At 37.4% G+C, this 22,231-nt stretch overlaps 1 protein-coding gene across 14 annotated transcripts in view; it reads right to left on the bottom strand.

The window, feature by feature from the left end:
* Positions 1 to 22,231, bottom strand: part of BPTF (bromodomain PHD finger transcription factor) — a 152,867-nt gene that overhangs the window by 85,975 nt on the left and 44,661 nt on the right. For 11 of the 14 annotated variants that reach the window (XM_077853740.1, XM_077853739.1, XM_077853743.1 and 8 more), the window contains exons 3-5: positions 13,416 to 13,639; positions 9,221 to 9,427; positions 8,489 to 8,677 (exon numbers count right to left, since the gene is read on the bottom strand). In XM_077853740.1, coding sequence (XP_077709866.1) covers positions 8,489 to 8,677; positions 9,221 to 9,427; positions 13,416 to 13,639 — 620 coding nt within the window. The remainder of the gene's footprint in view (positions 1 to 8,488; positions 8,678 to 9,220; positions 9,428 to 13,415; positions 13,640 to 22,231) is intronic. The other 3 variants (XM_077853745.1, XM_077853753.1, XM_077853746.1) reach the window with 1 other exon arrangement.

The raw sequence follows: 22,231 nt of genomic DNA, 5'->3' as shown, positions 1-22,231 counted from the left end.
TTGTTTCAAGATATTATTTATTTATTTGACATAGAGAGAGAGAGTGCACAAGCAGGGGGAGAAACAGGCTCCCTGCTGATAAGGGAGCCAGATTTGGGGCTCAATCCCAGGATCCTGAGATCATGATGTGATGAGCTGAAGGCATGACACTTAACTGACTGGGCCACCCAGGCACCACCACTGGATTTTCCTTATAATTAAATTCAAAACTAAAGTGCCTATCTTTTAAGATGTCATTATCCCAAAAAGTTTAGAAACAGGTTAAATCAGTATGTTCTTTTAGTTCAACTTTATAGCTGTTAAGAGGTTTCAGTATGTCCATGGAAACATTTTCAAAGCAATTATAGTTATAGAAATAAAGCCAGTTCATGACAGACACAGAGAGAGAAAGAGAGAGAGAGGCAGAGACATAGGCAGAGTGAGAAGCAGGCTACATTCAGGGAGCCCAGCATGGGACTGAATCCCGGGTCTCCAGGAAAAAAAAAGAGAGAGAAAAGAGAAAAGAGAAAAGAGAAGAGAGAAGAGAGAAGAGAGAAGAGAGAAGAGAAGAGAAGAGAAAAAAGAAAGAAAAGAAAAGAAAAGAAAAGAAAAAAGAAAAGAAAAGAAAAGAAAAGAAAAGAAAAGAAAAGAAAAGAAAAGAAAAGAAAAGAAAAGAAAAAAGCCAGTTTTATCTATTACTGATTCCAGGCATTAAATCTGCAGGCATTAACTTAAAACAATGCTGTCTGCATTATGTTGGAATACAAATTCTCAATAATGGGTTTGACTTTAAGATGCTAGAAAGTCATGTGTCCTCTCCACTTCTAAATTTACAACTCGACATTCTGGTACAAAAAGTTTCTAATCTAAAATCCAGAACAAAAGTGTAATTCTGAAATTGAGAGACTTTTGTTAACTACAAAGAAGTCATACTAAACAGCACACTTGCCACATGGGGTTGTTTTTGGAAACATAACCATTTCTATGAACCAAAGTGAAATGTCTGGAACACATATGCAAGAAAAAAATCTAAGGACTAGGTATATTAAAAGATTAATTTTTTTAAAATGATGGCTACTAACCTTGCCTAAAATATGGGCCAACTTTTCAGCTTAATCTTCAATATTTGCCACTCAGAATCTTTCTGATTACTGATTATATCCAACATGAAATCATGAAATCTGCCCATTTTTCTCATGTTCTCACTCCCATAGATTTTTAGAACATAAGTTTGTAATTTTTCTTTTGCATAATATCATTTATTATATTACATAAAAATGACGGTGCTCTCTGACAAGACTTTATGTCAAGATATAGCTTGAAATAATATACATTTATTCTTTTCTTTTGAAGATTGTTTTAATTTTTTTTAAGATTTTATTTATTTATTCATGAGAGACGCAGAGGGAGAAGCAGAGAGAGAAGCAGGCTCCATGCAGGGAGCCCGACATGGGACTCGATCCTGGGTCTCCAGGTCTCCAGGATCATGCCCTGGATCCAAGGCAGGCGCTAAACCGTTGAACCACCTGGGCTGTCCTAATTTTTTTTTTTTTTTTTTAAGATTTATTTATTCATGAGAGGCAGAGACACAGGCAGAGACACAGGCAGAGGGAGAAGCAGGCTCCATGCAGAGAGCCCAATGTGGGACGTGATCCCAGGTCTCCAGGATTCACACCCTGGGCCAAAGGCATGCACTAAACCACTGAGCCACCCAGGGATCCCAATTGTTTTAATTTTTAAATAATCTCTACACCCAACACAGGGCTTGAACTCACAATCCCAAGATCAAGAGTTACACTCTCCACTGACTGAGCCAGCCAGGTGCCCCAATACACATTTACCTCTAAAGAAATCTGAAAGTAAATTTATTTCTTTTTTCTTAAGATTTTATTTATCTGAGAGAGCACATGGGTGAGGGGAGGTGCAGATGGAGAAGGAGAAGCAGATTCCCCGCTGAGCAGGGAGCCCAATGTCGGGCTTCAATCCAGGACCCCAAGATCACAAACTGAGTTGAAGGCAGACGCTCAACTAAATGAGCCACCATGGTGCCCTGAAAGTAGATTTATTTCTAAAAATATTCTGGATGAAGAAATTCTAAATTCTTCTAATTCTAAATAAAAAAAATACAACCTTCCTATTCTAGAAAAGATACACAAAACAAACAGTAATCAAAAGCAAGCTATTGTGGCTTACAAATGTTATTAAAAATAAAGAACATCTTAACGGGGTGATGAGGTGGCTCAGTGAGTTGAGCATCCAACTCTTGATTTCGGCTCAGTTCATGATCTCAGGGTTGTGAGATTGAGCCCTGCATCAGGCTCCACTCTTAGCAAGGAATATGCTCCCTCTGCCCCTCCTCCCATTTATGTGCATGTTCTCATTTATTAAATGAGTCTTTTTTTTTTTAAGATTTTATTTATTTATTCAGAGAGACAGAGAGAGAGAGAGGGGCAGAGACACAGACAGAGGGAGAAGCAGGCATCATACAGAGAGCCTGACATGGGACTTGCCACGGGGGCTTGCCCTATTAAATGAGTCTTAAAAAAAATTTAAAAGGATATTTTATAATGATAAAGTTAATTCAATAAGAAATATAAATATTATGTCCACCTAATTACACAGTCTCAAACTATTTAATGCAAAAAATTAAAAAAAAAAAGAGAGAGAGAAAGGCAACTCCACAGTAAATAGTTAAAAATAATTTTAAAGGGCAGCCTGGGTGGCTCAGTGGTTTAGCGCCGCCTTCCGCCCAGGGTGTGATCCTGGGGAACCGGGATTGAGTCCCACATCGGGTCCCTGTGTGGAACCTGCTTCTCCCTCTGCCTGTGTCTCTGTGCCTCTCTCTGTGTGTCTCTCATGAATAAATAAATAAAATCTTAATAATAATAATAATAATAATTTTAAAATAGCTACAGAGAAGAAGAAAAAAAAAACATAGCAAGGATACAGATTTGAAAGCTTTAAAATTGGGCAGTCCGGGTGGCTCAGCGGTTTAGCGCCGCCTTCAGCCCAGGGTGTGATCCTGGAGACCAGGGATCGAGTCCCACGTCGGGCTCCCTGCATGGAGCCTGCTTCTCCCTCTGCCTGTGTCTGTGCTTCTCTCTCTGTCTCTCTCATGAATAAATAAATAATTTTTTTTTAAAAAGAAAGCTTTAAAATTAATTGTCCAATATTACACCAAACAACTAAAAATACATATATTCTTCAAGTGTACATAAGACATTTATCAATATTAACCATACACTGAACCATAAAACTTCAACAATTACTCTGATCAGAGTGGGTTAAGCTAAAAGTCAATAACAAAAAAGATAAATAGAATGGGTTAAAAAGAAAACTATATCATAATGAAAATCAGAAGATATTTTAAACTGAATGACAAAGACAATATATAAAAGTTTGTGGGATGCAGCTATAGCAGTACATAAAGGGAAAATTATATCCTTGACAGCAGAATAGAAAAAAATAACTAAAAACTAAAAATCATCAAAGCACCCATCTTAAGGAGTTAGGGGAGAAATAAAATTTTCATCTAAATGTAGAAGAATAGTTAGTGTCAACTAGGATGCTCTTTTGAGGAGCTCTATTTTTTTTTTAAATGCAACCAATGACAATGATAAAAATGAAAAATTTTAAAACCAGGGGAAAAAAAGCTGAGTGATGAATATATTTATACCATAGATTGTGGTGACAGTTTCATGAGTGCATATTTATCTCCAAACTTATCTGGTGGCATACTTTTAATATGTACATCCTCTTATGTGTTAATTAAACTTCATTAAAGTTTAAAAAAAAAAAAACAGGAACAGGAAAGAAATCCAAAGATGCAAAGAAAAGAAGAAAAAACAAAGCCATGAACATAAACTAGAAGAAAAATACAATAAAAAAGGAACAACAAAGCAAAAAGTTATTTTTTAAAAAGATAAAACTTGTTAACAGCTTTGTAAGAAGATGAAGAGAGAACAGATAACCAATTTCTGGATTTAAAAAGAAAGCGTCACTACAGATCCTGCAGATACCAAAAGATATGATGCCATTACACCAATAAAATTTAAGTGAAATAGGTAATTAGAAAAATGCAACTTACTAAACCTGACACAAGAAAACAGAAAATATGAATAGCCATCAAAGAAATGCACCTGATCTTAGCCAAAAGGCCAAGAAGGGGTCCATCTATCAAAGAAATGAAATCTAAAATTAATCTTTCCCACAATGAAAATTCCAAGACCAAGTGACTTTGGGAAGGGTGGGGAGGCCTTTATATAAGGAATAAATAACACACAGAATAACTCACAGAAACTTCTGCAGAAAACAGGAAAAGTGGGAACTTGTCCCAACTTGTTTTATGAGGCTCGCATAATCTAAACACCAAAGCCTGACATGGACATTATTAGAAAAAGAAAATTACAAGCCAATCTCACGCATTAATCCAACCTCCTAAACAAAACATTAATAAACTGGATGCAACAGTATATAAGAATGAAAATAGGGCAGCCCGGGTGGCTCAGCAGTTTAGCGCCGCCTTCAGCCCAGGGTGTGATCCCGGAGACCCGGGACCGAGTCCCACATCGGGCTCCCTGCATGGAGCCTGCTTCTCCCTCTGCCTGTGTCTCTGCCTCTCTCTCTCTCTCTGAATGAATGAATGAATGAATGAATGAATGAATAAATATTAAAAAAAAATAATAATAACAAACCACATCTCTTACCACATAAGAGAACACAAAGGAACTGACAGGTAATTTACAAAAAAAGGTAACTAAGTTTCCTATATATTCATATATTTAACAAATATATGCACAGACACACATACACACGAAAAAGTGCTTAGCATCCTTAGTAACCATAGAACTACAAGTTCAAACCACAATAAGATATCCCTACAATGCCATCAGAATGGCTAAAAGAAAAAGAAAAAACTGAATGACGATGATACCAAGTGTTATTAGCAAGAATGCAGAGGAGCTAGAACTCTTACAGACTACTGATGAAATATAAACTTGTACAACCATTCTAGAAAACTACACATATCTGCTAAGATGGGCATACACAAATTGAATGACCCAGGAAGTCCACAACTAGATTTATATCCCTAGAAATGTACCTACAGGAGCATTAAAAAAACATGTAAAAGAACATTCATAGTAGCATCATTCGCAATAGTCCCAAACTGGAAACCATTCAAATGCCAATCAACATAGAAAATGACTAATTAATAATTAATCTATTATATACATATATAATAAAATATCATACTGCAATAAAACAAAATGCATTACCATCACAAGCAACATTTAGATGGCTCTCATATATTGCTCAGGTAAGAAAAATTGGACATCAAAAAGCACATACTGTATGGTACTATTTATTATCTTTTTTAAAGGCAATCCTAATTGATGGTTATAGAAGTCAAGATAGTAAATGCCTTTTGTTGGGGTAGGAGCAATGGTGGCTAAGAGGGGGCATGATGTGGTTATACAGGTGTGCTCTACCAAGCTTTTACTTAATAACTATGACTTTACCTTATGTTATACTTTAATGAAAAAGTTTATTAAAAAACATCTGTTCATACCAAATGCTTCCCAATCTGTCTTCTACTGATAAGCTTGAGTCATTAAATTAGGTGTCTAAATATATTCTGAAGGTTTAGAAAAGAAAACCAGTGAGTAGCCTTCTATCACAGTTATTGTTTTTCATCTACCTAGAATAATACCCCTTCTCCAGTTCCTCTAATACCATATCTCATCTAGTGACCACAGAATGACACGAGTGATAACAGAGAGTGGTTCAGGGATACCACAAAGTACCCAGCACATTGCCAGGCACCATTTTAAATACTCAATAAATATTTGTTGAATAAATGAATGCAGAGAGAAAGAGACAGAAACAGAAGGAAGCAGAGACATATTACAGTCTTCTCTGAGGGTCAGGGCTCTACTGTTAGGCCTGGCTACCGCCCAATAGAAAATAAAGTTCTCAAGGACCTTGATTTTGTCTATTTCGGTCACTGATATATTCCCACTAGTGTTCTAAGTTTTACAATGAGGGATCTATTTCAAGTGTACCAAACTCCTCTTTAAAAACTGGTATGATATGTTTAATATGTGTCTTTAAAAATGCTATTCATATTGTTTTGGAAACAAGTATGAGACTATCAGGTTTCTAGGTTTGATTTCATTTTGTAGTCAACAAGAGAATTATGATTTATTAAATGGTCAGGTTCTGAGTTTATAGCATCTTCAGCTATTTGGCATTCTGATCCTGCTAATGAACCCCATCCACTCTGATACAGCTACTAATAATTGCTATTTCCTCCCATCCTAGCTTTCTTAACACTTCTTGTTCAGGTTCTCATCTAAATCAATTTTTCGTGACTTACACATTTAAAAAACCAGTTGAAAAAAAAATTTTAAAAACTACCAGTTGAATACAAAGCTTAAATACAAAAGATCTCACTTCCAAGTATTATGTTAATTACTACTGAATCAGTAAATGTATAATACAACTCACCTACTTTATTATTTTTTATTTGCTAGACTTTCTCTCACTCTTTCAAAGACTGGACTGAATACAGCAAGAACAATACTATCCAACATTTACTAAGGAGTCAACATGTCAGGTCCACCCTAAGTCTTTTATACATATTATTTCATTTGGGATCCTTTAAAAGTGTATGTCAGATACAAAGGTAAGAGTTTCTCCCTTAAACTATTCTAATAACAAAAGAACAAACATCTCAGAGATATTAATAAACCGGTAATAAATAACCTAAAAAGTAAATGTCTGCTAAAATCTGTGCATAGTTGTTATTCTACTGTGTTTGGTTTAAAAACCAAACAACCAACCACTATATAAACCCACTAGTAAGACTGAGGTTTACATTAAACATCAATCAATCTAAAAGCACAAAAAACATTTTAAGAAGTACGTACTAAGGATGTAATCATAACTCCAATAAAAATGGAATTTTGTTCACCTTTTTTTGGGGGTCTAGTACTCTACTTTCAAATTCTGGCTCATGAAGATGTTAAAATCATAATAATGCAATATCTTAATTGGACAGGACCCAGAGATCTAACCATAGAATTATACTGAATTATAGATCTCTGAATCTCCAGTCTACTCAATAAAGGACTCTTGCTGAAATTATCTCTGATAGGTCAGATAGATATCAACATTACTACTTTTAAGGAAGTAGTTAATATTCACTCATAAGACTCTATACTATGATTTCTACTTATTTGACATAATATCCTACATTTCAAAGAGAAGTCGAGTACCCTGGCCAACCTCTCAGAGGACCATTAGATTATTTCCAACCTAGCTTCCTCTTGATACCAAGTCTATTCTTTTCTAGGATCAAAAATTTATCTTTATTTATTTCACCAGATAACACTGCTTCCAGACTTTTCTTCATCTTAATAGCCAATTTCTCATAAGTACAATATATGGTGAACTTATTGTGATTTTTTTTGGACCCTATACATATATCTCTGCATGTAATCTAATGTCATACTGGTGTTTTCAGCAATAGTTCACTGTTTATAAGCGCTCAGTTGAAAGTAGTCACATGAGAACTGTTGGTCATGAAAATCCTTCAAGTTATAAAACAGGAAGATTAAATATGACTTAAACCTAATGGCAGAAGCAGATCTAGAATCAAGTGTTCCAACTACTAACTAATGCTGTCTTCTTCCCAACATCCTAGAATCAAATCCCCAGTATACAACGTAACAATGACAGTACCACAAGTTGGAAAATATGTGATATTCTTCTAATATAGAGAAAAAAACTGTTAAAAATTTCCATCAAAGTATTGGCTACAATTCTTGATTTGTGGTGGGATTACCAGTGTTTATTTTGTTTTGCTCATCTAAATTTCTAGTTTGCTCCAATAAAAAAAAATTCTTTTTCATTTAAAAGAGAAAAAGCAAAAGGCATAATGACATTTTTTGTGTGATATAACTTACTTCAAGTATAATTTTAATTTTAAAAAACTTAAAATATGAATTATTGTTTAACTTACATTTTTATGTCAAAATGTATCTTGCAAAAAAAAGTTTTGTAACAATGGTTTTCTATCATAACATTATGGTTTGAAATGTTTAAAAAAACTACACGAGCACATGCAAACATAAATTAATTTGTTAGTACATACAGAATTGGAATGGTCAAATCATTCAACACTGAGCTATTAGTATGTAAGTACTTAAAACCAAAACATTTGCCACTATGATCTGATGATAAACTATACAAATAAGTCTATTAGTCAACACCAGCTAAATGAACTTTAAAAAGCATGAAGAGATTATGATGAGTTTCAAGCACTAACTGCAAGAACATGTGTCAAACTCCAAATGTTAGGTGACAATTTAGCAATCAGGGATGGCACTTATGTAAGCAAGCAGCATGAATGAACACATACTTTAAAATTTTAGGTGACATTCAGCTTTTACTACAAAAGGGAAGGACTCCCCCCATTACAGAGGCATTGATACACTGCCCTCTGTACCTGGCACATCCTGGGGGAGCTCAGATGCCACCTTCTTCTCTGCCATGTTGCTGCTATCGTGGGTTTCTGAGAGACACCCCACGGGACTCCTCCCTTCAGAGGGACTAGTTTCTTCTGAAGAAGCATTTGTTGTGTTGTCGCCAAGATTTGCTGACACAGAGTTACCTTTATCCCCAACTTCTGTTGGCTCTACAGTAAAATGCACAACAAAACTTTAAAGATATCCTTTTAAATTGCTTTAGGACAAATGGCCATATTCAATCAACTACTAAAAAAATGATCACCAAGAAAACCTGCTTTTATTTGATGGCCATTTTGAAGCAATTAGAACCTGGGATATTTTTGCAGTAAGTAATCCAAAGAGTATTTAAGAATATTTAAAATATTAAGAATGGTTAAGTAATTAATATAAAAATGAACATATCACATACAAAAGTGTATATTCTGGTATAAAAATAGTGATATTTCACCAGCAAATCTCACAGGGAATTGGCACCTTATTAGGAAGTATAAATAGAGATATGGGCATATTATAGCAAATCCAGCAATACATAAAAATCCTTACAATGATTATATACATTACAAGGGGAAAAGATACCCTGTTTTCTTTAGAAATATAAAATTAAATAGATATTAGTAATAAAGAGATTCATTTTCATTTTGAAAGTAAAACTGAAGTTCTCATAAATAACACTAATTAAATATTACTTTCTAGCCAAGTAATTTTTTTACCCTCAGATTTTCCTTGCTCAGGATCATCATCTGGTGTTTTGTCGTCACTGTCTTTTTCAAGGGATTGGTCTTCAAACTCCTCTCTGCTTTTCTCAACATCTTTGGAGTTATTATTCTCTGTCTCATTCTTGTCCTTTTCTATTTCTTCTGGGCTTTTAACAATATCAATGTCTCCTTTTTTGGCTCTTATGGATTCCAAAATTTCTTCTATAATAAAAACAAAAAATTTTGTTTCCATATGTACCCAAAATATAAGTACTACAAACCCACTTAAGAGTTTCAATACAAGTTATTAAATATGTTAAAACAGTAGAACTATGAAATAAGGATTAAGATTACCAATACAATGTTAATGCTTACAGAACTCAACCAATTTGTTTATCTTCACTTCTAGAAGATACATGGTAATTATGACTACTTTCTTTTTAAAAAAAAAGAAAATTAAAAAAATAAAAAAAGAATATTAGTCTAACTTTTGAAATTGATATTTGATAGAGATTACTGTCATCTCTTCTATCATACAAGGAAAACTATAAGCTGCATAGACCCACAGTCTAGGCAGTTTGGTACAGTGGTCAAAACCGAGGTATCCATGACCCAATGCACATCTGACTTGATTTAGCTGTTTATTAGGCTTACCAGAGGCAAGCTATTACCATACAATTCCACTGTAAAATGAGAAAACAAAGTCCCATTTAGAAAAAACATTTCTCTCTGAAGTCCCATAACTATTTTGACAGTCAATAAATCCCTAAGGGCTCTAATCCTCTTTCAATTTGGGTAGAGTGATACTATAGCATGATGTAGAACACAAGGCATATCAATACAGACTCTTAGATATTAATGGCATTCTTTGGGTTTTGATCCAATACTATCATTTTTTATTTTGCTGCTCCAATTTGTGCCAGCTTTGGCCACTAGGGGGTTCTTCAAATGAAGCCTGTATTCTTTGAACACACTTCGGTCATTCATTTGTTCATTCCTTCATTCATTTAGCATTTCCTTACTTTCTAGCACTACGAGATGCCCCAGGCTCACCTCATATTTTCCCTGACCCAATCCTAGAATCTACCATCTCTGTAAGGAGTCTCCATTCTTTTTTTTTTTTGGAGAATGATACTTAGAAGACATGATTTGGACTCTAGGTATACTTGTCACTATTAGGATTTCACTATTTCTATACCCTCTCAGCCAACAGCTAGAAAACGTTATGTATATGTATACTAACATCTGTGTATATATACATCAATATTATTTCTCTATCTATCTATGTATGTGTGGTGGTTGGTGTGGTTCATTCAAGCATTGCCCCTTTGCTTCTTCATAACTTCTAACAAGAGAAATCTGGTTCTCATTATCTATATCTATTTATTTGGTCAACCTTAGTATACATAGTAATTTCAGAATTGCTAAACTGCACCCCATGAGAAATAAATTTACCAACTAGAGTACAATGTTTGTAAACAAGAAGAAACAATTTTTAATGCCACGTATCATGGTATTTTTTTATTTTTGAATTTCCTTATTTACATTTCCTTTGTTTAAATTTTCTATACCTGCATTTCTTAAATTGTAGATCTCTAGAATGTTTCCTAGGATTATAAAAACCTTGTGAAGTCATCATTGGAAAACACTGATCTTTCTGTTAAAATAATTACATTTGAGCCGGCTGGAGTTAATTCCTTACACTCACTCACCTTCTCTACTCCTTTTTTCTTTTCTTTTTATTTATTTATGACAGAGAGAAAGAGAGAGAGAGAGAGAGAGAAGCAGGCTCCGTGCTGGGAACCCAATGTGGGACTCGATCCCGGGTCTCCAGGATCATGCTCTGGGCTGAAGGCGGCACTAAATCACTGGGCCACCGGGGCTGCCCAGCTTCTCTATTCCTAATTGCTAGAAGAATTCAGAGCCAATGATTATATGAACTTCTAAGATAGCAACAAGACAATCTCATATGGAAGAAATTCCAGGGCAGCCCCGGTGGCCCAGCGGTTTAGCACCGCCTTCAGCCTCGGGTGTGATCCTGGAGACCCGGAATCGAGTCCCATGTCAGGCTCCCTGAATAAAGCCTGCTTCCCCCCTCTGCCTGTGTCTCTGCCTCTGTGTGTGTGTGTGTGTGTCTGTCATGAATAAATAAATAAAATCTTTAAAAAAAAAAAAAAAAAGGAAGAAATTCCAAATAGCTTGCTTTCTGTCTTTTTTTTTTTTTTTTTTTTTAAGATTTTATTTATCCATGAGAGTCAGAGAGAGAGGCAGAAGACACAGGCAGAGGGAGAAGGAGGGTCCTCGCAGGGAGTCCCACGCAGGACTCGATCCTCAGACCCAGGATCACACCCTGAGCCAAAGGGAGACACTCAACCACTGAGCCACCCAGGCGTGCCAGCTTTCTGTCCTCCTTATCATCCAACTCATCCCAGGATTCTTTTGTACATATTTCCTATATCTTTGTACCTATGGCTTTTATTTCAATTACCTTACCTATGGTTACCCTTGCTAAGTACACTATACTTATCAATGGAAGTATCTCACTTTTTTTTTTTTTAAAGAACTTTTTATTTAGAAAATCTAGTTTCCAATCACTTACTGATTGGAGCCATATTATTTCTTATAGCCATATTATTTCTCACTTTCATAGCTCCACTATGTTTGATTTTCAACTGCCAACACTTCTTTTAGCTTTCTTTTTTTTCCCCATGTAGTCTTTATGCCCAATGTGGGGCTTGAACGCACAACCCCCAAGGATCAAGAGTTATCTGCTCTAATGACTGAACCAGCTAGGCACCCCAAGTGCTAGCATTCCTTAACCTCACTAGTGCATGTTCCTCCCAATTTTCCTAGTGCCATTCAATGAAAATAAAAATTAAAAACAAAACAAAACAAAAACTACTACTACCAGGCACTTGGTGACTCAGTTGGTTGAGTATCCAAATCTTGATTTCAGCTCAGGTCATGATTTCAGGGTGGTGAGACTGAGCCCCATGTTGGGCTCTGTTCTGGGCATGGAACCTGCATAAAATTCTCCCTCCCTCTGCATTCTCTTTCTCTCTTTCTAAAATAAAATAAAATAAAATAAAATCCATCTGTAAGGGCACTAGGGTGGCTCAGTCGGTTAAGCGTCTGCCTTCAGCTCAGGTCATGATCCCAGGGTCCTGGGATCAAATCCCACATTGGGCTCCCTGCTCAGCGGGGAGTCTGCCTCTCTCTCTCTCCTTCTGTCCCCCCTCCCCCCAGGCTCATGTTCCCTCTCTCTCTCTAATAAATAAATAAAATCTTAAAAACAAAAAAAAAAAAACCCAGAGGAATAAATTTGCAAGGATTATGCTATTTTTGAGGTTAGGTATATCAAGTCATTAGAACGGGCTGCAATGCTGAAATCCCTGTCACAAAAATGCAAAATACTCCTGGCTATCTCAGAACCCAGTAGTAGTTTCTGCTGTTTTCATCTCATAAAATCCCAAGTTAAAGGACACAATTAGATATCATTCTAGGATTCACTTGGGCTGGATGCTCCTAAACTGACTATCACAGCTCAGATTCTGGTTCCCAGAGAGGACAAATACACTGTCAAAGTCATCAAAAATATGAAAAGTCTGAGAAATTGTGACAGTCAGAAATTGTGACAGAGGAACCTAAAGAGACACAACAAATATAATGTGGTATCCTCGATGGAATCATGAGACAGAAAAAGGTTATCAGTAAAATAAGGAAATCTGAATAAAGTATAGACTTAAGGTATCATAATATATCAATACTGGTTCACTACTCATGACAAATGTACCACACTAATGCAAGATACTAGAAACCTGGTGCAGGGTATATGGAACCCTCCGTACTATCTTAGCAACTTCTAACTATAAAACTATTCTAAAATTAAAAGCTTCATTTAAAAAAAAAAAAGAGCATCTTTTAAAAGAATACTGTTTCTCATAATTAAAAGTAGGACTACCAATAATAAGATATTTGAATTAAAGAAAAAAACTGGAATATTAGTAATGCCCTAGACAATAGACAAAATGCTAAAATGCATAGAATCCCCTAATTTAGGCTGGGATGAACAAGATTCCTTGGGAAAACAAAAATACAGAGAATTAAAATATATATAACTTGATATTTTAATATTTTCTTTTGTAGTGGTTTCATACCAGGAGTTTGTCTCAAATTTAATAACAGTAAATTGAGAAAATTTCCCTCTCACCATTAGCTGCTGCCAGAAAGGATTTGTTACTGCCCCGAGCCTTATTGGTCAAGTCTTCAGTTATGTCCATGTGCCGGTGGATTTCTTCACGCATTTCTTCCAGGATTTTGCAGAGTTCTGCTTCCCAGTAATCTTTATCTAGACAGTCAATTAATTCTGCAAGTTGGACCTTTGTGCTGTAGTACCAAATTTTCTTCTCATTTTCATTTTCTGTATCTTCTTCTCTGTTTAAAAGAAGTACAAAAACACTCTCTATGTTAGACATAACAGCACTGATATGACGATTTCCATCTATCCAGTGAGAGTTAAAATATGTTTAAAAAAAAAGGGATCCCTGGGTGGCGCAGCAGTTTGGCGCCTGCCTTTGGCCCGGGGCGTGATCCTGGAGACCTGGGATCAAATCCCACGTCGGGCTCCCGGTGCATGGAGCCTGCTTCTCCCTCTGCCTGTGTCTCTGCCTCTCTGTCTCTCTCTGTGTGACTATCATGAATAAATAAATAAATAAATAAATAGCCTACCCATTAAAGCTCAGTATATTTGCTCACAAGAAATCCCCTCATGTCTCACTCAAACTCAAGTCACTTACATTTTAGTTAAGCAATCTCTAATTATTTTGGCTTCCTAGCCCACAGCAGCTTATGATAAAATAATGTGTGAGTTAATAGTGGGAACAGAGGAGGGGGCACCTGGGCGGCTCAATCAGTTGAGTATCTAATTCTTAATTTCAGCTCAGGTCATGATCTCAGGGTTGTGAGATCCAGCCCCCGTGTCTGGCTCTGTGCTCAGGAGGGAGTCTCTCCATCTCCCCTGCCTCTCCCCCCACTAGCACACACACTCTCTCTCAAATAAATTAGTCTTAAAAAAAAAGAAAGATATCTACAAATATGACACACAGAAACAGGACCTCAAAATTCAGAGGGTGTTAGTACTTGGTGGAGGACAGTCTTGGTTATACTTTAGTCAACTTTCAGATCATCGCTATAACCATATGAACGGAATTTTAACCAGAAATATTAAACTATGTTCAGTATATGGCAGGTACAGAGCAGGTTAACACTACAATTCAGTTTAGAACATCTCCATCAACATGATATAAATGCTCTGCTAAATTCTGGTCCTGGAACAAGCCATCTCAATGAGTGACAATGTCTCCTCTCTCTCCCTGTCTTATGGACAACATTCACACTGGAGAGAAGAGTCCCACGTTGGGCTCCCTGCATGGAGCCTGTTTCTCCCTTTGCCCATGTCTCTGCCTCTGTCTGTCTCTCATGAATAAATAAATAAAATCTTAAAAAAAAAAAAAGAAATATGTATGACAATATTTCTTCTCTCGTTCAAAACTAATTCAACGAATTCAGGAACATGTGTGAGGTACCTGATGAGAGTCTAACTTTGCTGTCTACTCAAAAGCAAACTCATAGAGTTGAAAGAATTGGACTTTAAGAAAGATCTGGCTTTAAAATGGGCTCTAGTATTTATGAGATATACAAACGTGGACAAGACACAACCCCTCTGAGTCTCTGAGCTATTTTATTAACCTTGCTGATAAAGTGGGGATAATGGTACCTCTTTCAGGGTGACTGTAACAATTAAAGGCAATATAATAAGGCACAGATTATAAAAAAAATAAAAAATAATGATAAAAAAAATAAAGCATAGGGGCGTCTGGGTGGCTCAGTCAGTTAAGCAACTGCTTTTGGCTCAGGTCATGATCTTGGAGTCCCGGGATGGAGCCCCACTTCGGTTCCCTGCTCAGTGGGGAGTCTGCTTCTCCCTCTACCCTCACCCCACTCGTGCTCACTCTCTAATAGATAAATAAAATCTTTAAAATAAACAAAGCATAGATTATAGCACCTAGACACATTGTTAGTAATGAATAAATATAAAATATTATTGTTACTAAATATGGTAGTAAATAAAAACTGAGCAGAAATGCAGGAATGAGTCTTTCAGTAATTCTGAAGAAAGGAGGGACATGTTAAATCATGGTTAAGCTTATCAAAATTATCAAAAAGGAAAAAACTAATAACAAATGTTGGAGCACCTGGGTGGCTCAGTTGGTTAAACATCTGCCTTTGGCTCAGGTCATGATCCCAGAGTCCTGGAGCCCCACATAAGACTCTCTGCTCTGCAGGGGAGCCTACTTCTCCCTCTCCCTCTGCTCCTGCTCATGTGTTCTCTCTCTCACTCACTCTCTAAAATAAATAAAGACTTAAAAAAAAAAAAGATGAATTAATGTTATCTCTCTTTGCTCTTTTTTTCAAAGTTTTATTTATTTAAGTAATCTCTATCTCCAATGTGGGGCTCAAACTCACAACCCTGAGATCAAGAGTTGCATGTACTTCCCACTGAGCCTGCCAGACACTCCTCATTTTCCAATTTCAAATCAGCATCTGGTGATATATGAAATTATTATATTGCTGTGTTAAAAGCTTTTTACAAAAATTACTGAAAATCTTTTTTAATCTGCTTTCTGTTTCACTCTGTAATGGGTATTTCTACTGACTTATGACTGAGTGATGACAGTAGTCTTATTCCAATTTACACCATTAAAGATGTCAGAGTCCTCTAATCAAAAAGACTAATAAAATGCTTTTAAAAGGCAATGCTATATCAAAAATCTAATTAAGTGACAATATCAAATCAGAAAGTACTTAGTGAGCTTTGACTGAATGAGCTAAGAGTTACAGAACAGCCTGGTTCTTTTTTTTTTTTTTTTTTGAATTTTGAATTTTCTTTTTAAGATTTTTTATTTATTTATTCATGAGAGACACAGAGAGAGCAGCAGAGACATAGCCAGAGGGAAAAGCAGGCTCCTGTGGGACTCAATCCCATCCTGAGCCACAACTCAGCCACCCATAACCTGAGCCAAAGGCAAACCGCTCAACCACTAAGCCACCCAGGTGCCCCAGTCTGGTTCTCTACTTTCTAAAAAAATCTATCTTAAGGATTCACTTGTTAAAAGATGCTGAATTCTTTAACTATTTGCTCTTTCCTCTTTCCTCAGAATTATCTACAAATTTCAGTGAAACAAGAAAAATATTCTACATAAAAACATTTTTAGGGTAGAAAACATAATTTACAAGCATATGATTTCAACATGAAAATGAGATGGTATGGGAACAAAATTAAACAGTCTCTCCACTTTTTTCAAGTAACTCAGATATTACTGAAAGGGTTCCTAATAGCTGACTTAATCTATACTGTCACTTACATAATTTCTATCTAAACAGAAAATACTTAATTTCAATTTTAATCTTAAAAAAAAAAACCAAACTCATGACTTCACATATTAGATTGGAATTGCTCTTTTAGAAAGTTCTTCCTTAAAAAAAAAAAAAAAAAAAAAAAAAAAAAAAAAAAGTTCTTGTGAGATTTGAACTCACGACCCTGAGACCAAGATCTAAGGTGAGATCAAAAGTCAGACCCTTAAGCAACTGAGCTATCCCGTTGCCCAGAAAGTTCTTCCTTTTAATGAGATGACACAAACCTAGTGTTTCCACCAATTAGTCCTGGTTCTGCCTCCTGGAGTTATGTGAAATAAACCTAATACCTCCTCCACACATAGTCCTTCAAATCTTTTACATCTACAATTCTATTCAGTTTTTTTCTTTTCAGGCCAGCATGATCACTACTTTAATCATTTCTTATAGCACATTTTTCAGTTGTAACAACCCTAATATTCTTCCCCTCAACGTCCCTCTACAAATGTGGCACCTGAAAACTATTTTTTATTCTGCTCATCAATGGTAATACACAACACTGACAATTTCCTCCTTCTTCAAGCTGTAGAAGAATAAATTCATTAAAAGCATAAGTAACAAAACAGAGTGAACAACTGCTAATGTTTTCAAAGAAGAGCTGTTTTATTACTGTTTTTTCAGTAATATGTATGCCCAACTTGGAGCTCAAATGCATGACCCTGAGACCAAGAGTCACATGCTCTACTGACTAAGCCAGCCAGGTACCCCCATGAAAAACTGTCCTAATACTTGTGGACTTAGGTACATTTTACATAGTTTATAATAATCAAAATTATTTACTCTAATCATAAAAGCGACCAGAGCTTTCCTACATAAATAAACATTGATTTGTGTGTGTGTATATATATATATATATTTATATATATATATATTTGGTTTGGAGTTAGAATGGGGTTTCTAGGCACGCCTGGGTGGGTCAGTGGTTGAGTACCTGCCTTGGACTCAGGTCATGATCCCCAGGTCCTGGGATCAAGTCCTGCATCGGGCTCCCCATGGGGAGCCTGCTTCTCCCTCTGCCTGTGTCTCTGCCTCTCTCTGTATGTCTCTCATGAATAAATAAAATCTTGTTTTTTTTTAAAGATTTTATTTATTTATTCATGAAAGACACAGAGAGAGAGGCAGAGACACAGGCAGAGGGGGAAGCAGGCTCCATGCAGGAAGCCGGATGTGGGACTCGATCCCGGGGGATCATACCCAAGGCTGAAGGCAGCGCTAAACTGCTGAGCCACCTGGGCTGCCCCACACACTCTCTAAAATCAATAAACAAATCTTTTTAAAAAGAAAATTAGGGGCAGCCCGGGTGGCTCAGCGGTTTAGCGCTGCCTTCAGCCCTGGGTATGATCCTGGAGACCCGGGATCGAGTCCCACATCGGGCTTCCTGCATGGAGCCTGCTTCCCCCTCTGCCTGTGTCTCTCTCTGTGTTTCTCTCATGAATAAATAAATAAAATCTTAAAAAAAAAAAAAAGAAAGAAAATTAAAAAAAGAAATCAGGTATCCTTGTAAGTGGAAGAGAGGACACACAGACACATAGGGAAGGTGATGTGAAGGTGCAGGCAGAGATTCATGTGATCCATCTCTCTATAAGCCAAGGAACGTCAATGATAGCCAGCAACCACAAGAGCTTTGGAACAGTCTCCCTGAGAGACTCCAGAAAGAATCAATCCTGCTGACACTGAGGTTTCAGACTTGTGGCCTTCAAAACTGTGAGAGAACAAATTCCTGTTGTTTTAAGGGACTCTGTTTATGATAGTTTGTTACAGCAGCCCTAGGAAACTCAGATTTGGGTGCTGGGGAAATGGAGTGTTACTCTAACAAATACCTAAGAATGTGAATGTGGCTTTGGAACTGAGTGATGGGAAAAGACTGGAAGAATCTGGAGGTACTGGATTAAAAAGGCTTAGATTGCCTTAAAGAGATGGGCAGAGATTGGAATTATCCTGCTAACAAGCCAAGGAACACTAGGGCCACTAGAAGCTAGAAAAGGCAAAAACCGATTCTTTCTTAGAGCCTCCAAAAGGAGAGTGGCCCCACTGATGCCCTGAATTCAGACTTCTGACCTCCACAACTATGAGAGAATAAATACCACCTAGTTCGTGATACTCTGTTACTGCAGCCCCAAGAAGCTAATACAGCCATGGATTTAGCAATTAAAGCAACAGAGAGGTCAGGCAGTCCAAGTGGGTTACTATTACACATTCTAGAGGCAGAATACCAGAGACTGAATCCTGATTCTGCTACTTACTACTAATTGTGTGATACTGAATAAATTATTGTCTCTATGCTTCAACTTCTCCATCTGAAAAATGGGGTTGATACAATACTTGTATCAAAATGCTGTTGTGAGGATTAAGGTAAATTCAAATAGGTAAAGCACTTAAAAGACTGCCAGCACCTACTGGGTGCAATATGAAGAGTTGCTATTATTTTCCTCATCTTATGAAGTATGTAATATCTACCTTAAAACAAACACAGGGGCACCTAGGTGGCTGTCAGTTAAACGTCTGCCTTTGGCTCGTCTGCCTTTGGCTCGGGTCATGATACCAGGATCCTGGGATTAAGCCCCACATCAGGCTCCCTGCTCAGTGGGGAGTCTGCTTCTCCCTCTCCCTCGAGCTTGTACTCTTTTCTCTCACTCATTCTCTCAAACAAAGAAAACCTTTAAAAAAAAATAAATAGGGATCCCTGGGTGGCGCAGCGGTTTGGCGCCTGCCTTTGGCCCAGGGCGCGATCCTGGAGACCCGGGATCGAATCCCACGTCGGGCTCCCGGTGCATGGAGCCAGCTTCTCCCTCTGCCTGTGTCTCTGCCTCTCTCTCTCTCTCTCTCTCTCTGTGACTATCATAAAAAATAAAAATAAATAAATAAATAAATAAATAAAAATAAAAAATAAATAAATAAATACAAGTGCAACAGATGCGTTAAAAAGAAAATTCTTTCAAGGGTGCAAGAGGGAGAGTGGTTTAGGGAAAGAAAGCCCTAGGAAAGGGCATACGTAGGCCAAGACTTGAATGATAAATTAGCCAAAAAAAGGTTTTGGATGTTTGCATTTGGTTTTTATTTTTGGTGGTGGGAAGCAAGAGAATTAAATGTACAAAATTAGGGAACTGTGAACTTTCTGTTAAGAGCATATGGAAGTGGGGCATCTGGGTGGCTCGGTGTTTGAGCATCTGTCTTTGGCTCAGGTCATGATCCTGGGATCCTGGGATTGAATCCCGTATCAGGCTCCCTGCAGGGAGCCTGGTTGCTTCTCCTCTGCCTATGTCTCTGCCTCTCTCTCTGTGTCTTTCATGAATAAATAAAATATTTTTAAATAAAATCTTAAAAAAAAAGAACATATGGAAGTAATTCGAAGGTTTTGCTACTTGAGGGAAAAAGACCTAATCAAAACTGCTGTTTTAAAAAACATCCAGCTATGGAACAGAGACTAGAACTGGGGAATGGTGAATTACATACAAATCAGTTTGGAGGCTACTGAAGTAGTCTCATCAAGATGATGTTGGCTTGTATTATCGTAAAGATAGTGACAATGGAAAAAATCAGATTCAATATTTAAGAGATAATGAAAAGGTACAACAAAACACAGGACAAAAGCCTATTCCCGAGTTTTTTCTTGAGCAGCTTTTACTATGATAGGATCAATGGATGAAAGGCAGGTAAGGGGGGAGAGGGTGAGGAGTTCAGTTTTAGACAAGCTGTATTTGAGGTGCCTGTTATGTGACTATGTCCAGGAGACTATGGGATATACAGAATTTATTTAAGTAATCTCTACCCCCAAGGTGAGGCTCAAACTCATGACCCTGAGATCAACAAGAGTCTGACTGTGCCAGGTGCCCTGAAAAAAAAAAAAGTTTTAAATGCTGTGTTCAAGGTAATTTTATTCAGAATGAAGAGTGACAAGAAAAAGTGCTAATCTAATTTGGCAGTTCCTCTTTTACTAACAGTCCCAATTTTAGAGCAAAGAACTGATAGGATGAATGCAAAATTAAGAAAGATTGGCTTTCTCATATATTGGATTAGAACTGATCACTAGGGGATCCCTGGGTGGCTCAGTGGTTTAGCGCCTGCCTTTGGCCCAGGCGCGATCCTGGAGTCCCGAGATCGAGTCCCGCGTCGGGCTCCTGGCATGGAGCCTGCTTCTCCTCTCCCTTCTCCTGTGTCTCTGCCTCTCTCTCTCTCTCTCTCTCTGTCTATCATGAATATATAAATAAATAAATCTTTTTTTAAAAAAAGGAAAAAAAACTGATCACTAAGTTGATTGCTCAGCGTTCTGGTTTCTCATGTAGATTCATGTAAGAACCTTTCATTTTATTAAATGCTTCACTAACCTATATAAATAACATATTTTTAAATGAGTAGTAAACATGGATAGCCTGGGTGGCTCAGCAGTTTAGCGCTGCCTTCAGCCCATGGTGTGATCCTGGAGACCTGGGATCAAGTCCCATGTTGGGCTCCCTGCATGGAGCCTACTTCTCCCTCTGCCTGTGTCTCTGCCTCTCTTTCTCTCTCTCATGAATAAATAAAGATCTTTTTTAAAAATAAAATAAATAAATGAGTAGTAAACAAATAAAAGGGGATGAAGGGGGTGCCTAGGTGGCTCAGTCAGTTAAGCCTCTGCCTTCAGCTCAGGTCATAAACCCAGAGTCCTGGGATAAAGCCCCGCATCAGGCTCCCTGCTCCACAGGAAGCCTGCTTCTCTCTCTCTCTCCCTCCACCTGCTGCTCCCCCTGCTTGTGCATGCTCTCTCTCTCTCTGTCAAATAAATAAAATCTTTATAATAAAAAAACAAAGCAAGCAATAACAGAAAAACTTTGTTTCTATAAACTACTAGCATTGCAATTAAAAATTGTTCACTACAGGGATCCCTGGGTGGCGCAGCGGTTTAGCGCCTGCCTTTGGCCCAGGACGCGATCCTGGAGACCTGGGATCGAATCCCACGTCAGGCTCCTGGTGCATGGAGCCTGCTTCTCCCTCTGCCTAGGTCTCTGCCTCTCTCTCTCTCTCTCTGTGACTATCATAAATAAATTAAAAAAAAATTTTTTTTTTAAGTTGTTCACTACAGAAGCACCTGGGTGCCACAGCCGGTTAAACGTTAGACTCTTGGTTTCAGCTCAGGTTATGATCTCAGGGTGGTAAGACCAACCCCTGCACTGGGCTCCGTGTTCAGTGCAGAGGCTGCACGAGTTTCTCTCTCCCTCTTCCTCTGCCCCTTCTCCCAAGCGCACACATGCACACTATCTCTCTCTCTCTCTCACACACACACACACATAAATAAATAAATCTTTTTAAAAATTTGTTCACTACCCCACACTTTGTTTTAGGTATGCCTCCCTTGGGCAGTAGGTTCACTGACTCATCATTTTAAGCCTCCAGGGAAAGCATATATCAAATCTCTACATACTGTCAACCAAACAATTTACGGAACTTCAAGAGTTTCACCAGGAGTCCACATGTAATCTACCACAAGAGGGCAACAAACTGAAACTGTTAGTAATTTAACTTTTAAAAAGATTTAAATCTTTCTGATCTATCAAATTATCGACAAGGAACACTTAA

The sequence above is a fragment of the Canis aureus genome, chromosome 16 (assembly GCF_053574225.1).
Source record: "Canis aureus isolate CA01 chromosome 16, VMU_Caureus_v.1.0, whole genome shotgun sequence".
Taxonomy (NCBI): domain Eukaryota; kingdom Metazoa; phylum Chordata; class Mammalia; order Carnivora; family Canidae; genus Canis; species Canis aureus.
The sequence above is the reverse complement of the archived record's forward strand: the minus strand, read 5'-3'. Positions and strand labels throughout refer to the sequence as shown.